The sequence below is a fragment of the Myotis myotis genome, unplaced genomic scaffold (genome assembly GCF_014108235.1).
Source record: "Myotis myotis isolate mMyoMyo1 unplaced genomic scaffold, mMyoMyo1.p scaffold_m19_p_2, whole genome shotgun sequence".
NCBI lineage: Eukaryota > Metazoa > Chordata > Mammalia > Chiroptera > Vespertilionidae > Myotis > Myotis myotis.
This window is the reverse complement of record NW_023416324.1, coordinates 113,973,533-113,991,050: the sequence shown is the minus strand read 5'-3', so window position 1 is coordinate 113,991,050 and position 17,518 is coordinate 113,973,533. Positions and strand designations below refer to the sequence as shown.

The following is a 17,518-nucleotide window of genomic DNA, read 5'->3' as shown; positions in this document are numbered from 1 at the left end:
ACTTCCAACACTGTCTTCATTATTTAATGTAATGAAATTGAATCAAGCTTGATCTTCCCATAACGAAGAACAGATTTTTAAAATTTTTTAATTTATTTATTGATTTTACAGAGAGAAAGGAAGAAGGGGGAGGGAAGGAAGAGGAGAAGGAGAGAGAGAACCATCAAGTTGTTGTTCCAGTTTTTTATGTACTCATTGGTTGATTCTTATATGAGCCTTGACCAGGGGTCAAACCCACAACCTTGGCATATTGGGACAATGCTCTAACCAAGTGAGCCACCTGGCCAGAGCCCCCAAGTATTGATTTTGATTAAAATACACACATATGACTCAAGTTTTTTGTTTTGTTTTTGTATCTGAGCTAGTTCTAGCAGTTACTGTATTACAAATAAACAAACCTATCCCTGCATAGAAAACTGAATATTTATAAAAGACAGTTTGTTTTTATGTCACGGATCCCAAGCCTTCCAAAATAAAAGTGAACGTATTAACTTTTACTTTGGCTTTATCAACGCTTAGAAGTCTCATTTATGAAAGAAACCAAGTGTTATAAGTAAAACCTGGAAGAGAAAATTAAGAAATCAACACATCTTTACTTTTGTATTATTTTTTTCTTTTTTATTATTTTAATTCCATGAGTAAAAGAGGTAGGTACTGCAGATTAAAATTGAGACGGTAATTCTCTGCTTCAACAGCTCCCCGTCCCGCTGAGAGAAATGAGGACAGACCATTTGCAAAGAGGGCACACCCCTCAGGAGCACCGCGGGCCCCCACAGCACCTTGCTCACAGAAGTGACTAACATTACTTGGTTAACTAGTGAAGAGATGCATAAAATCTGTCATTTCGAATGTATTTTTGCTTAGGCTGAAGCCAAACATTTAATTTTTAAGATGACTCCATGTAAACAGAAAGCAGATATAAATAGAGCAGATGTATGTGAAGAGAATAAAAAGTGAGGCTGACATTCTAGAAACAAAGCTCAAATTCAGGATGAACCAGGTGGAAGGAGAGAATTATTCCAGACAGTGAGTTCAGGTAGAGGAAAAGCATGAGCCCACGCAAGGAGGCAAGACCATCGATAACTGCAGGAAGTCCCAAAAGGTCAGTGCTGCTGTTGGGTCAAGCTCAAGGTGAGTCAGGGCAGAGATGAGAGTGTCAGTCACGCACAACAGGTCTGCCAGGTCTAACAGTATGAACTTACCTTGTAAGGGAGAAGGACCCACCAAAAGGACATGGCCATGCTTGTCTTTTAGAAGTATCCCTCCCATGGGTGACTGGGGGCAGATACTGTGGGTGGGGAATAGACTGGAGGGGGGGAATAGAAGCAGAAAAATGACCTTAGGTTTGTAGAAAATCATACACAAGAAATATTTAGGTGTTAAAAAAAAATCATCAGGTTTTCGTGAGTGTCTGCATAGGAGTGATGAGATAGTGAAGGAGAATTTAGTGGCTTTGAGCTTGGGTGACAAGTAGACTACAGTACCAAACAAGAGGAACTCACGGTCAAGGGGAAGTTTTGAGGGGTTTTCTTTTGTTTGATAATGATAATAAGCATGATTGACAATGAGCATGCTACCCCAATGCAAAGGGAAAGAAACTGACAAAACAAGTGAAGGTAATGATATAGGTCCAAAGTTGGATGACTTCTAAGTAAACAGAACACAGGAAAGCCGGGCCCGTCCCCCTGAGAGACAAACTATGATTGCATCAATCCAGAGTGCCATGTAAGAATACAGAGTCCTGGCAACAATCCGTTAAATAAAAAATAATCCAGAAACTGGGGTCAAACAGGGTGCTCTCTCCCCTTCCCTTCCACTCTCTCTAAAAATCAATGGGAAAACTTAAGGGAGGTGGGAGTAACCTGAAGACAGATGAAGAGACCTAACAGCACCAATTCAATGGGTATGTCAGAATCAGAGCCAGACTAGACCAGGCACTAAGTAAACAGCCTGAGGTCCTTACGATCTTTCTTCTGATTTGGTTGTTACCTTGGCCTTGGTTGATCAAGACACTCAGGTGGCCCTGGCCAGTTCGGCTCAGCGGATGGAGTGTCAGCCGTCAGACTGAAGGGTCCTGGGTTCAATTCTCATCAAGCACAATGTACCTTGGTTGCAGGCTTGATCCCCAGCCCTGGTCGGGAAGCATACAAGAAGCAACCAATCGATGTGTCTCTCTCACATCAATGTTTCTCTCTCTCTGTCTCTCCCCTCCCTTCCACTCTCTCTAAAAATCAATGGAAAAATATCCTCCGGTAAGGATTAACAACAAAAAAAAATGCTCAGGTAAACACGTACTTGCACAGCCTCCCCACTTCTTTCCCTGATACTGAAATGGGAAATGCTCTGGTCTGTTTTACCCTCAAATATTTTTCGGGTTTCCAATAAATTTTAAGGAGTTAGTTGAAGCCATGTGAATTAAAACTTGAAAAAACTTCCCAATAAATATAGAAGCTATTCTTACAACAGCTTCACAGGAAGAGGTCAGAGCTAGGCATGGGAAAGACGGAGCCTCATCAGGGTGCAGTTCTCACTTGGGGGTCTCCCTCTCCTCTCCCCCTGCACCCAGTTTAATCCCAGTTATTGCTGGCTCAGACCTCGATAATTTGTAATTTGTAACCCTAAGCACAAATCAGATCCAACTTATACAAGCACATCATACATCTGGGCTCCAAAAAGGACTGGACATCTGTAGTACTTGACATTCAAACCATTGGCAGGAAGTCAGCATTTCATAGAGCACTTTAAATGTTTTGGTTTGAGAGCTAATGCAGCATTTCCACTAGTCAACACGAGCAGCCCAGGCAGAAAGCAAAGTATATTTCCCTCAACAACAGATGTCACAGTCGCTGACCCAATCTTGTCTACAGAGACCCTAAGGGACTTGAAAAATTGGTAAGTAAGGAAAGTCCAACCATTGTTGAGTATATTTAAAGACCATTGTGATTTCAATGTAACATGGCTTTTTGTGCTTTTAATATCCCCCAAATTTCTTAATGGATGGGATGACAAGTGACAGATTTACCAGTGAGATTAGACTTTTCAAAGACTAACTTAACTTTCCCTGTAAATGTTCTTTTTAATTTCAAGAAGCAGGCTTTTCTTCAATGGGCTCATGCATTAGGCTGTAGAAATTCCTACTTTAAAAAAATTGTAAACTCATTGCTTGTAAAATATAAGACAATGCTGTGTGTATGGGGATAGTGAGTTAAAACCAGTTTGGGATGTGATAAAGAGCACCAATACAGCTGGGGCATGACGTAACCCTCAGGGCTAAAGGAGTCCAATGAAAAACTAAAATGCTCAGGGAAAAAAAAGAAAACCAGAATGTTTGGTTTAAGAGCACAAAAGGCCACAATCTCACTAAAAACTGAAACCAAAGGTGAAATGCTTCACGCAAGGAAGCATTTAAAGTCTTCTCTGAACCGCTAAACGCCTGGGCCACTGCTGTGGATCTAATGGTGAGTCACTGCTTTTCAAGGGAAAGAAACAGGAATTAAATATTCCTCATAGTTGCTGTTTTAGCTCCTGTTACTGTCTTAGGTTTTGATTTCCACGTTCTTGATTCTTAACTTCTGATTTCTTGCTCTGCGATTTCACAAACATTTAAAAATCAAGCCATGGATAGCTTTTTAGCTTTAATTTGTGGATGGCAAGGACAAAGAACATAATTTGTGGAACTTGTTCTATGTTCATTTTTCTAGAAACTGAATAGTAAATTCCATAAAATCTAGGCTAATAGCTTATTTAAAAACTTAATTTGTGATTAGAATCCACTCCAGTTTATTTTCCAGACAAAATAATTTTTAAAGAACCTCATTTTCCAGAGAAATTATAAGAACACTGCCAGGGAAGCAAGACTTCCAGAGGATACTTAACCAACTGCAAGCACCTCACTCTCTGCCGTGAAAATTATTTTTAAAACCATTCAATTTAGTATTTTTTAAAAGCTCTGACTTTTTAACAAATGACTTTATGTGGAGAAACTGCAACCTCCTAAGTCGTCTAACTCATTTTATATCTACAATTGTTCTTGCCAGCATTCCCCACTTAAAGAAAGCATTCACAGGAGAAAATCTCTCTCTACACAGACACACAGACATTCAAATACAGACACAGATCTCCCACTTACTGTAATTAAAATGAATCAACTAGCATTTTCAACTTGTATCTCCGCATCAGTACCACCAATTCTAGGGAAAGACCCTTTATCACGTTCTTCAACACATTTCACTGGTTGCGAGAGATTACCATATGTCATCAAGACATTCTGAGAAAAACTCCAGAGTAAAGTTTTTTTTTGGAAAATATAACAAAGATCTAGGCATACTTTCCCCAATATACCCTTTGGTACAATTATATAGATTTTTTTTTAACCACTGATATATAATTTTACTTATAACTATTAAATGTATTAGCATTAACCCTATAAAACTGCCATTTTTTCGATAAAAAAGTCAATTTGTCAGCAATTTCATGTGACTCAACACAATAATAAAGAATCAGTCTCAAAAGGCAGTCCCAGAAGTCAAGGGGTCAGAACACTGATAATGATGATTTACATAATTTTACATGATCGTGAGATGCAGACTTCTAATTGTCCCCATAGGTATAGTCCCCTGCTTTTAAAGGCTTTGCACAAATACTAATATCAAAATTGGGGGTTTCCAGTGCCAAATTACATTGGGAAAGACCTTCTATTACTGGCTTTACTTTACAGATTAAGAAATGAGGGTCCAGAGAGGTTTAGTGACTTGAACAAGACAACACAGCTAATAAGGACAAGGATGGTATTTGGGGAAAAGTCATCTGGCTTCAAGTCTAATGTCCTTTCACTGAACCCATGTTTCCTCTGACCTAAGGAGATGAATATGCCCAATAAAAACTGTGATTTATACATAAACACAAGTTAGAGATGCAAGAGTACCCAAGCCTGCTCTGTCCCTTAGCTAGCTGTTTTCACAACAATGGCAATAATCACACTGTATAAGAGACTCAATGTTACTGGGACTCAGACTTTTAGAGGCAATCTCGTGGAAAAAGCAGGCACTTTACAGATAAACAGCTGAACTGTGACACTGAGCTACTTTTTTGTTATTGTTTTTTAGCTCTTTTGCGTGTTTGATCTTCTCCTGTCCCATCCTATCTAATAATCCTATCTGATAACAGACAAACATGGTAATTGACCATACCTTCGCTACGCATCCCATTGGCTAATCAGCGAGATATGCAAATTAACCTCCAAAAAAGATGGTGGTTAATTTGCATACGTAGGTGCAAAGCGGCGGAGCAAAGACTGAAGGCGGCTCCGGCCAGAGCAGCAAAGACTGAAGGCAGCTCTGGCCAGAGCGAAAGCCTGGGTCCTGGGTGCCGGAGGAAAACCAGTGTCGGCAGCCAGGGGAAGGGAAGGCCTATTGCACGAATCTTTTCGTGCAACAGGCCTTTAGTTATCTATAAAACATCATGATAAAGCTATCACCCGCAAAGAGCTACAAAGATACCAACTGAGTCATGCTAGTACCAAGAACATAGCAGCTATTTAATTAAAAATGGAATTCCTTCCCCCATTCTTGCTAAGAACTTATTCGTTAGAAGTAGTACTAGCAATGGTAAAATTCCACAAAAAAATGTTTGAGTTAGAATCTGGCACTCGTGGAGCCAAAAAAGAAATCACAAAATAAGGGGAAATGAATACTTCTCCTAATTTACCCTGCTGCCACTCCAACAGGAAACTGGGCATCATGAGCACATAAGTGGTGCTCATGAGACATGAGAGCCTATTAACATAAGTGGCCAACACTGGAAACTGGCAGGCCAGTCCTTCATGGTGAGACAGTGGGCCTGGCTGTGAGGGGGCTGCAGACCTGAGTCCGGCTCATTAGTCCCATACATGGTGGTTCCCTGCAGAAAGAGGTCCAGAAAGACACTCAGGTGATTTGCTTCATTCACATGTTTGGTGAATAGATGGAAAACCAGACAACCTTAAAAAAAAAAACAAAAAAAAAAAAAAAAAAACCTCAAGAAAAATTTAAATGAAAGGTATCTGAGTTGGAAGTTTCACATTAAAAAAAAAATGTAATTCTTCTTCACAAAAGTCTTGAGTCCCATTTTGTTATATACAGAAAAATAAGCAAATTAACCCCCCAAAAAATCTTATAGGAAAATAAAGTAAAATAAATTTTCACCAGGAATTCTCAAACTTTTGGTCTCAAGATCCCTTTTCTACTACTGAGGAGCCTAAAGATCTTTTGTTGTGTAAGTTATACTAGCAATACTCATTATATTAGAAATTACAATTGAAAAATTTATAAATATGTATTTTGAATTCACTTAAATGATAGCATCAAATTTTAACACAAATAGCATATTTTTATGAAAAATCACCATATTTCAAAGAAAGGTTTTAGTTGCAAAAGTGGTTTTATTCTATATTTTTGCATATCTCTTTAACATCTGACCTTAGAATCTCATATATACTTCTACATTCAACATTAAAATATAGGTTTAATTAGAGTATAATGAAAAAAATCAAATCTCACATCCTATCTAATAATAGACAAACATGGTAATTGACCGTACCTTCGCTATGCCTCCCATTGGCTAATCAGCATGATATGCAAATTAACCAACAAAGATGGCGGCTAATTTGCATACTGCAGGCAGGGCGAGTCAGCGCCATCCCACCTGCCCTGCCGCCATCTGGGCCTGCTCTCTGTAACCCGGGGTGTCAGGCGTCCCGTGTGCGACCCGATCCTGGGTGGCCGGGCAGTGCAGCAGTGATACACTGGCCCACGTGGGCGTCCCGTGTGTGCAACCCAACCCGGGGCGGCCAGGCGGGGCAGCAGCGATCGGCCAACCCGCCCAGGCGTCCCATGTGTGACCCGACCCAGGGCAGCGTGGTGGGGCAGCGTGGCTCCTCTGTCACCCCAGCTTCCTCATCATAGCTCCCTTGGGGGCCTAAGCCTTTAGTCAGACATCCCCTGAGGACTCCCTGGCTGCCTGAAGGATGTCTGACTGCAAGCTTAGGCCTGATCCCCCGGGGAGTGGGCCTAAGTCGACAGGTGGACATCCTCCAAGGGGTCCTGGACTGCAAATGGGAGCAGGCCGGGCTGAGGGACTGCCTCCGCATCGTGTGCACAAATTTTTGTGCACCAGGCCTCTAGGAGATACATAATAGGAAAAGGAAGCAGTGTTTTATTTAACAGCCTTTTGGATTTTCTTCTTTGGTACCACACCAAAACTCAACATTGGCAGTTTTTTAAAGATTGGATCCCATGTGGAATCTAAACCCATATCAATGAATGTTTGTGTTACATTAAAAACCCTTAGTCTAACTTTGTCTTTGAATGACTCTTTCACCCATGCTAGATTTTATAACATCATATAATTAGTCATTGGTCACTTAGAGGTGTGCATTCATGCAGAATTTTTCATTATGTAGTATCAAAAATTGCATTAATGTTGGCACTGATCTCAATCTAAGTGTTAATAAGTACTGCTAATTGTTTTCCTTGATGTGAAGGCTAAGTTTACTCATTCTTGAGAAGATATCTTCCAAATAGCAAAGTCTGAATTACTATTGTTTGCATGTTATTCTTTTAAGTAAAAACGGTGCTCCAAAAAAAGGCATCTAATTCAGCTAAACACCCACTTGATGCTGTACCTCTAGTCAACCATCACATGTGGCAGAGGCGCTCATGAACAATTCCTATTTTGTCACAAAAATTTATTTACGTATTTATTTATTTACATTTTCTTTTTTATTGAATTTATTGGGGTGACATTGGTTAGTAAAATTATACAGGTTTCAGGTGTACATGTTAAAAAATATTTAAAAGACACATATCTAAGGGGTAAGATTGAATCAAATTAACAACATATATTACATCATTAAGGACATTCTAAAGTGAACCTGCCTTTTGTTTGTTTGTTTACTAAGACTGTGTGACAAGATGTGCAATGACTAAGGGACAGTGGAGACGTGGCCTAGACCATGGCTTCTTGTAGCATTAGTACAAATGTCGGCAAAGTGAGTAAAATAGGCAAATAACAAGTGAGTACTCTTTAGGTAATTGAAGACCTTGAGAGGGGGTCAAGAACCCCCATGGTTCCACAGATGGTATTGTAAGAGACATAATTTTAAACTTTGAGACAGAAAATTTTTCTTTTGATACAAAAAGCAGTAATTTGAAAAAATAGTAATTTGACTAAATTAAAATTAGTAACTCTTGTTTATCAAAATACACCTTTAAAAATGAAGATAGCCCTGGCTGGTATTTCTCAGTGGTTACTGTGTTGGCCCACACACCAAAGAGTCACAGGTTAAGGGCATGTACCTGAGTTGCAGGTTCTATCCCCAGCCCATTGGGGTGTGTGCGAAAGGCAACGAATCCGTGTGTCTCTCTCACATGCGGGAGGCAACCAGGACTGGTCCTGGTCGGAGGCAGCAGTGAGCACAGCATTGCAGTGCCCGAGCCAGGGGACAGGAGTGCTGGTTACTCTCAAACATTACAGACAGATATTGCATCTAAAGCAATAATGAAATGGCATCTAACAGCTCCCTTGGGAGAGCTATTACAGTGTACCTGACTGACATATTGAAATCCTTTGGAAAAGCGAAACACAGCTATCTCTGGAACAACGTGGGCATTAGGGGTGCCAATCCCCATGCAGCTGACAACCTGTAAATGACTCGTGGCTCCCCACCAGCTATAGCTGGTCCTTTACATCTGCAGTTCAGATCAAAAACAGTGTTTCAATCAATCCGTGGCTGGAAAACCATGTTGTGAATGTGAACATACTGTTGTACACGGTGGCTGATTGAATCCATGCATGTGAAACTATGGATACGAAGGGTCGACTATATTTATTGAAAAGAATCTGCAAGTGACCATGTCAAACGGAATGATCTAAAACAGACATGTACATTCGACCCAACCTGTGGGCTCAGGATTCATAGAGCACAGCTCCTTCATTTCGCATGCACTCTGGGCACCACCTTTAGGCTGCACAGAAACACATCTTTTGAATTTAAGTCCTACACATTTTGAAATGAATACACTTGCTTTGTTGTCACATGCTGTGTCTAACAAAATAAAAATTCACTTAAGGAACTGCCCAATTTATAAGTCATTATCACAATATTTTATTAAAATCAAAGGTTACTGAATCCTCCAACAGGTAGAAAGTACAAAATAATTTAGGTTTAAAGTGTGTTGGAATCACTTCTCTGCTATATTCCCACTCCCACCTCAAGTCCTAGATATTTATATTATTTTTCTTTGGCTACATAAGCCTGAATCTAGAACAAACATACAGGTGGTTGATATTTAGCTAAGTAGTTAAAGCTGTTCGTTTCTCAGAAATGAAAATCTTCCCCACCCCCACAGCAAAGGGACATGCATTAATGCTCGGAGCCCCAAAATCTGGAGAGCTGAGTACTGCGTGCTTAATTGGGAAATGCAAACACCATCCCAGTGAGGCAAAAAGAGGTCATTTCCTTGCCTGGCCCCAGGGAATAGAACCATGTATTCCAAAACAGTGCTGAGAAAGAATAGCCTGGAAAAAGTCAGCAATCCAAGGGTTCAGTCTAATTCCAGACAAAGGAATCAGTTCCCAAAGCACTGAAGTTGGAATTTTCCTAGATCTACACATCTACACCCCTCTCACCGAAATCACAGGCTTGTATAGAATTGATGAATATGAGCATAAAGTCCTCTGGACTTCACACGTACTCCCCACAGCTGAGAGGACCCAGAACAGAGGGACCATAAGAAGCACAGCCCCTTCACCTCCCCGATGCAAGCACTGCTGGGTCAGACACCCCAAGGAGGTCTAAGGGCGGGAAAAGGCTCGGGCCTCTGCAGCCCTGAATCACAGTGCAGAAGAACATCAGCTTCAAATCAGCGTGGACAACTAGGGGACTGTGTGGAGCCTGGCCCCGGGAAGTCTGGCAGACTGAGTCCCAGAAACATCTGATCATTCTGCTGCCATCTGAGACACTCACTGAACCCCCAGTGTTCCTCTGAGAATATACTGCCAGTCACCAGGGATGTGATTCTTACAGGAACAGAGCCCTGTGACGTAGCAAGCACTACCCCCTCATTTTAGAGATGTAAAACTGAAGCACAGACACAGTTAGTAACCATCCTGGTATCACAGGTAGTAAGAAACTGAGCCACTGTCTAACCAAGGTTCCTGCATACAACATTATCGTGCACTATCTGCCCCCAACAAAGCAGTCAAGAAAGCTTACTTCACATTGCAAAGCCAAAGCATATGAATTACTCACTGTTGATGAGTTATTCAATATCTAGTTAAGTTTTGGCAGCAACAAAGGAGCTGAATAAATTCTCTTCCTATATCAAAATGATATCAAACCCACCTACCATTAATGGGCTATTCCAGTAGATCTCAACTTGGGAGCATTTCGAACTGCCTGGAGAGTTCTTTGATCTAAAAGAACTCTCTGCCACCTAATGGACAGAGCCAGGGATGCAGCTAAGCAATGCACAGGACAATTTGACTACAAAGAACTGGAACAAAAAATGTTAACAGTGCCAAGGTTGTGAAACCCTAGGCTATACCAAAAATCATAGACAAAAAATCCCCACAAAACAATCCTGACATTCCAGATGGTTTGAAGGCTAGTGATGGGGAGCCATTTTCATGGCCCTAAAAGTTTGATGCCTGCGCCACACCTTGCCCTCTTCAGCAGCTCCCATGATGCATCTGTCCAACCACAAGAAATGAAGACAGATCCAAGTTCTTAAATGTACTGGTCTTATGCCTTGCTACAAGTTCTGCTAAAAGTGTTTTAGGGGAAGTGGTTGGAATTAAAAGTTAAGACTCAGTTTGGGCTTTATCAGCTTTTAGCCATTAACCATTACTCTGCCCATTATCACGCATAATCAAAAGTTGGCTCTGTTTGTAGCAACAACTCAGGGTTTTGATCTTTGTGAGTTTTAGAGTCTGAATAGGAGGCCCAGGAAGGACCTGGCAGTCAAAACAGAGTCAAGCTTATGCCTTGGTAAAGAGGAAGCTCCTAGGTGCTGCAATTCAGCTTAACAAACACATGGGGATATTTCTAATGTAAGAACTAGCACTTTCTCAAAGTATGTGACAATATCATTCATCCAATTATGAGTTAAATTTAAGCATTTTGTCAATGACCTAGCCAGGGGTGGGCAAACTTTTTGACTCTAGGGCCACAATGGGTTCTTAAACTGGACCGGAGGGTCGGAACAAAAGCATGGATGGAGTGTTTGTGTGAACTAATATAAATTCAAAGTAAACATCATTACATAAAAGGGCACGGTCTTTATTTTCAATAGTTTTATTCATTTCAAACGGGCCAGATTCGGCCTGCGGGCCGTAGTTTGCCCACGGCTGACCTAGACTCTAACTGAAGGGGAAGTCAATGGGCCATGGTGGCCAGGAGTCAGGAAAATCAAGTCAGAGCTGATTGAGGATTCACAAAAGTGAGCAGCAGCAGCAAGCAGAGACATCCCCACTCCAGGGCCCAGGGAACCAGTGCACAGGCACCTGAACCCCTGCAGCAGCTCTGGGTCCCAGGGCAGGCTCCACCCCTGCCGGTTAATGTCTTTTGTTCTCAACTCCACTGTGAACAGTTGATTCCATGCCTTTACTTGGACATCAGTGCAGGACATAGAAAGCTGAGTCAAAATCAAAAGTCAGAAACACATTTCTACTTTCAGAAAATGGCAAATAAAACGGAGGTTCTCCATGCTGTGGCACCTGGAGACTAACTGGAGAGAGTGAAGGAATCCACACCTGTAGCCACTGAAAACCCTGATCAAAAGCAGGTCATGCACACTCACAAACTCACACACACTCACAAACTCCCACGCACACATGCGTCTTCTCTTAAAAAATAGGGTCTAAGTGACTCCTAAAGGCAAGACTGCAGAAGACTGCTGAAGGGCCTGTGAACATGCTTAGACTCATCAACAAGCACAAAATATGCTGCCCATACAGCCCCACTGGCCTAGAGCTGAACTGATCTGAGTTTGAACTTGTCTAGTCACGTGTTAGCTGCCCAATTTGCTTTTGGTGAGTTACTTGGCATTCTAAGCATCTGTGCGCTTATTTGCATGATAGAGGTAAAAGAAACTCACTGGCAAGACTCTACTGTGTTACCCCAAATTTCAGGCAATCCATGTCCCCCCCACTGTGCCATCACTTCAAGTGTCTTGGTGAATGTACCTAGTAGCTCTCTCTGCCCAAAACTCCCCCCTTTTCCCGCGTTGCCTGACTAACTGGAGGGAGCACACTGTCCGCACTCATTGTCACGTGCTCTCACTATTCCTGAAGCTGGCTGGTGCTGGTGCTGGTGCCCGTTCTGCTTCCGTGCTGCCGCCTCCCATGACAGCCCCTGCTGCACCCAGAAGTGCCACTTTGTTCAGCTTCCTTCTAGACCAGGGGTGGGCAAACTTTTTGACTCGAGGGCCACAATGGGTTCTTAAACTGGACAGGAGGGCCAGAACAAAAGCATGGATGGAGTGTTTGTGTGAACTAATATAAATTCAAAGTAAACATCATTACATAAAAGGGTACGGTCTTTTTTTTTTTAGTTTTATTCATTTCAAACGGGCCGGATCCGGCCTGCGGGCCGTAGTTTGCCCACGGCTGTTGACCTTCCTGAGAGGTCCCTTGGCCGATGGATTTCCACAGTGCCTGGCAAACATGTTCTGATAAGCAAATGAACAGAAGGTCTTGGCAAAGGAAGAAAATTGGGAATATGCCAGCGGTTCTCAACCTGTGGGTCGCGACCCCTTTGGGAGTCGAATGACCCTTTCACAGGGGTTGTCTAAGACCATCGGAAAACACATATATAATTACATATTGTTTTTGTGATTAATCACTATGCTTTAATGATGTTCAATTTGTAACAATGAATCCGGGGTCACCACAACATGAGGAACTGTATTAAAGGGTCGTGGCATTAGGAAGGTTGAGAACCACTGGAATATGCGAAGCCAAAGGTTACAATGCATCTTAAGAACACAAGAGTTCAACAAGGAGAAATCCATAACATCAAGTGCTACAGAGAGGTTACGAAAAGTAAGTGGGGAAAGAAGGATAAATTATAAGTGACGTCCCTGGCAGCCTACGTAAGCTGTGAATGTCAAACATTCAATGTTCAGGGCAATGAAGGAAGATAAGAGGGTTATTCTTTCAGGTGAAGGAGAGAGTGAGCTTCCCCAGCTGAGCTAGAGGGAGCACAGACCAAAAGCCACGAGGAGAGCAGAAGGAGCCAGCCACTGTGAGAATTTAATAAGGAGCAAGTAGAAACAACTTTATGAGAAGCAAGAGGGATGGTCAGTTACAGAGAAAAATATAGTGATTTCCACGAAATAAACTGGCATACTTGTAATAACTTCCTCTTAACAGAGGTCTTCGGCCTAGAAGCAAAGAACATTATTTACCAACCCACAGGGACATTGGGGAAAGAGGCAGGACCAAAAGTCAAGACACAAGAAATTCTAAAATATCCAACTGACCTTGGAATAAGAAAGTCCAGGAGCCCCCTAACCGGTTTGGCTCAGGGGACAGTTCATCAGCCTGCAGACTAAAGGGTCCCGGGTTCGATTCCGGTCAAGGTCATGTACCTTGGTTGCTGGCACATCCCCAGTAGGGAGTGTGCAGGAGGCAGCTGATCAATGTTTCTCTCTCATTGATGTTTCCAACTCTCTATCCCTCTCCCTTCCTTTCTGTAAAAAATCAATAAAATATATCTTTTTTAAAAAATAGAAAGGCCAGGAGCATGACGACATACTTAGAATTAAGACAATTGAATAGTATAAGAAATTTTTAAAGATAAAATATAAAATATTTATCACATGATCTCACTCATATGTGGGATATAATGATCAACATAATTTGATGAACAAGAATAGATCCATTGACAAGTGGGGGGGGAGGGGCGGGGAGGAGTTAGAGAGCAACCAAAGGACTTGTATGCATTCATTTTAGCATATCCAATGGACACAGACACTGGGGCTGTGGGGGCTTGCCCGGGATGGGAATGGCTGGGGGGCGGGGGTCAGCTGGGGAAAAAGGAGACATACGTAAAACTTTAGACAATAAAATATATATATATATATGATATTTAATATCAAGTTATTACTAAATATATCAAGACTGACAATGCAGTCCTTACAGAAATCCCTCCATTCAACCCATTCTAACTGCTCTGGAAACCATCACATACTGGCATCAAAAAGGAAAATAAAGAGTAGAATCAGGACAAGGGAGATAAAACCAGCAGTGATAAGAAAATGGCTTTAGTCCATTTAGCAATGTACACAATGATTACACACACCTATACTATTTTCTAGTGTTAAAACAGTCATTGGGAGACAAATATGAAAAGATCTGGGGCATCGGTTAAAGCTTTTGATGCTTGGACTTGGAATGGCAAGAGGTAGGAGAAGACACCAGACTGTCATTTCCTAAGAACTGAACAAAGGACAGGAAGAAGGACGCTCATCAGAGGCGGGTGCTGAGAAAAGGGTGATTTGAAAGCAATTCATTCTCCATATACATTTCTTTCTAATTATGAAATATTTCAAGTATAAAAAATAAAAGTGCAAAAACTAATGTTTGCAAAACCAATGTACCCAATCACTCAGTGTTAACTGGTAGTAATATTTAGCCATAATGGTTTCCAAATTTAAGGGATGAAATACCAGAAATATAGCAAAAGCCCAACCACCCTACACCAGGCTTCTCCTCCTTCCTCTCCAGGAGTAAGCGCTGCCATGAAGCTAGAACACCTCATCCTGACCAGATCATGCTCAGCACCACTGTGGACCACATGTAATGTTGCTCCACAAGGAACTTCATCCCCTTTTTTTTTTCCCTAAAGAGAACTTCATGACATTTTAGGAATATTACAGAAAATATAAGATTTCTTTATCACTTATTCTCAAGTAGATTTCTATAAAATACATAATTACATTTCCAGGAAACCATGAGAGTGAGTTATTGATGATGAAATCTGAATGAATAGACTAAGGAGAATCCTAGACTTCAGGGCTACCTATAATGTAACTGATTCCTATCTGGAGTCCTAACTACAGTAAAGAAAAACAAGGTTTTTTTTACCCTCCTCACCAAATATTTATTAAATGTCCCCTGTGTACAGGATCTGGAAAAAAAACAAAACATGCTACTGAAAATGTGGTCATTGGGCTAACATCACACCAACTACAGACTTATGGGATCTGAGTGTTCATTTCCGCGAGATCCCCAAGTAACAATGGTGCACAGTAGTTTGAGAAGAGCTGTTTAAGAAGGTGACAACCTCAACCAAACTCATCCTTTCCTTGCCAGACAACATGCTTTCAGGTGTTATCTCTGCTCACATCCCTCTCATCAGACCGGCAGTCATCAACCACGGGCAGCGTGGTCCCCTCAGGATACTTGGCAACATTTAGAGACATCTTATTACAACTTCTATCTAGGACAAGCATGTCAAACTCGCAGCCAGCAGGCCACATGCCTTTTGTTTTAATGAAGCATGCAGTCCGCCGGCCGTGAGTTTGACATGCTTGATCTAAAAATACTTTATGTCCAACACTCTCAAGAGTTTGTAAGTTTTCCACAGGAGTTCACACCAAATCAATAATCACTAATATTGACAGCCAAGACCACCAGTATAGAAAAACAACAGCCAAACCGGTTTGGCTCAGTGGATAGAGCATCGGCCTGCGGACTCAGGGGTCCCAGGTTCAATTCAGGTCAAGGGCATGTACCTTAGTTGCGGGCACATCCCCAGTGGGGGGTGTGATCCCTCTCATCGATGTTTCTAACTCTCTGTCCCTCTTCCTTCTTCTCTGTGAAAAATCAATAAAAAATATATATATAAAAAAAGAAAAACAAGTGAACATGTTGAAATATTGCACAATTTTACAAGATGAAATTTTAAAGTATTTACACTGCTACCATACATACTTCTCCAATAAAAACACTCTGGTGTTCATTTAACTTAATTAATTCATTTTTCTCCTACAACATAGGATCATCTGTAAAGAAATACTTTGGCCACTTCAAGATGACAAGCATTCACTGAAAATTACTTCATTGAAAAGAAACTTCATACAAAAAATTTTTAAAGGTAACTGAAAAAACCCCCTAGTATTATCACAAGGTTTAATAATTTCATCAAAATGTCATGAAGGAATAATTTCCCTTCTTCAGAGAAAGTAAAATAAGGCACACGATCAGAATGGTGGGAGATGGCCCAGATAGAAGAGAAAAATGGGTCACTGTAATTACTCAGAAGATGAGTAATGACCTCAGCATGTGTGGTTTTTAAAAATATATTTTTATTGACGTCAGAAAGGAAGGTAGTGGGAGAGAGAGATAGAAACATCAATGATGAGAGAAAATCATTGATCGGCTGCCTCCTAAACACCCCATACTGGGTATCAAGACACAACTGGGCATGTGCCCTCACCCGGGAATCGAACCGGGACCTCCTGGTTCAAAGGCCGACGTTGAACCACTGAGTCACACCGGCCTGGCTTAGCATGTTTTTATTCAGATGAATATATTTCTGGGGTGAGCAATGCTTTGCATGGCCCTGTGTCAACTAAATTCTTCTCATCAGAGAGAGCCCTACAGTTATATGCAACACCCTTCCACTTGAAAACACTTAGGTATTCTAGCTGTGCAAAGAAGTTGAGAGAAAGCAATTCATAGGCCACTATTACAGAGCTATCTTTGGGCTTATAAATTCCATTCCACCACATTCTTTAATTATGTTACCTAACACCCAGAGTAATGGTCTACAGAGACTAAAACATTTGGTGCCATTTTACTCCTCTCCCTTGCCTGCATTTGAGGAAACAGGAAGAGTTCCACCTACGAGAAATTGAAGACTTATACAGTTGTGTCTTTTAAAAGTTCTGCCACATAGAGAGATCTTTAGTGAGCAGTGTTTGCATTCCTGAAGGCTCAAGGTTAATGTAACGACCACTTTCATTACAGAAATTCAGTTATCATCTCAGAATTAACTGCCTTGGGGGCAGGGCTGGCTATGGCTCCACAAACTGACTGCCCACTTTTTCAGTTGATCATCACCCAGAGGTCCTTTTCCTATTTTTCCCCTTCCCTTTGCCTGTCTTTATCTTTAATGGGCTGGAGCAAGGAGCTTAGAAACAGTAAATCAAATGGGAGCATGGGGCAGGCGAGGAAGGATTATTGGGCCACCCCAAGACATTCTTTGTTTTCTTTCTGGTTCATTTGGTTCTTATTTATCTTTATGTGCTGTATAAAATCAGCATGTCTTCATTTCCGAAATGACTTAAAGTTTCAGTAGGTCCCTTTATTTGGGCATTAAATCATCTCAATACTAAAGATAAAGAGAGGAGCCTGGGCAAATGTTTCAAGGTCAAAGTGATACATGTCTCATAAGCTTGTCCTGTTTTTCATTCAACGCATAACCCTGCCTTTTTGTCTCAATATATAAAATTGGCCTCACTTGCTGTAGATG

At 41.3% G+C, this 17,518-nt stretch overlaps 2 protein-coding genes across 3 annotated transcripts in view; one reads left to right on the top strand and one right to left on the bottom strand.

Annotated features, from left to right (window-relative positions):
- Window positions 1–17,518, bottom strand: part of MED12L (mediator complex subunit 12L) — a 423,259-nt gene that overhangs the window by 210,282 nt on the left and 195,459 nt on the right. Inside the window, exon 17 of the mRNA XM_036350497.1 lies at window positions 1,203–1,306. Coding sequence (XP_036206390.1) covers window positions 1,203–1,306 — 104 coding nt within the window. The remainder of the gene's footprint in view (window positions 1–1,202; window positions 1,307–17,518) is intronic.
- P2RY14 (purinergic receptor P2Y14) overlaps window positions 1–17,518 on the top strand; it is a 57,579-nt gene that overhangs the window by 34,063 nt on the left and 5,998 nt on the right. For both annotated transcript variants that reach the window (XM_036350498.1, XM_036350501.1), the window contains one exon: window positions 16,041–16,138. In XM_036350498.1, coding sequence (XP_036206391.1) covers window positions 16,041–16,138 — 98 coding nt within the window. The remainder of the gene's footprint in view (window positions 1–16,040; window positions 16,139–17,518) is intronic.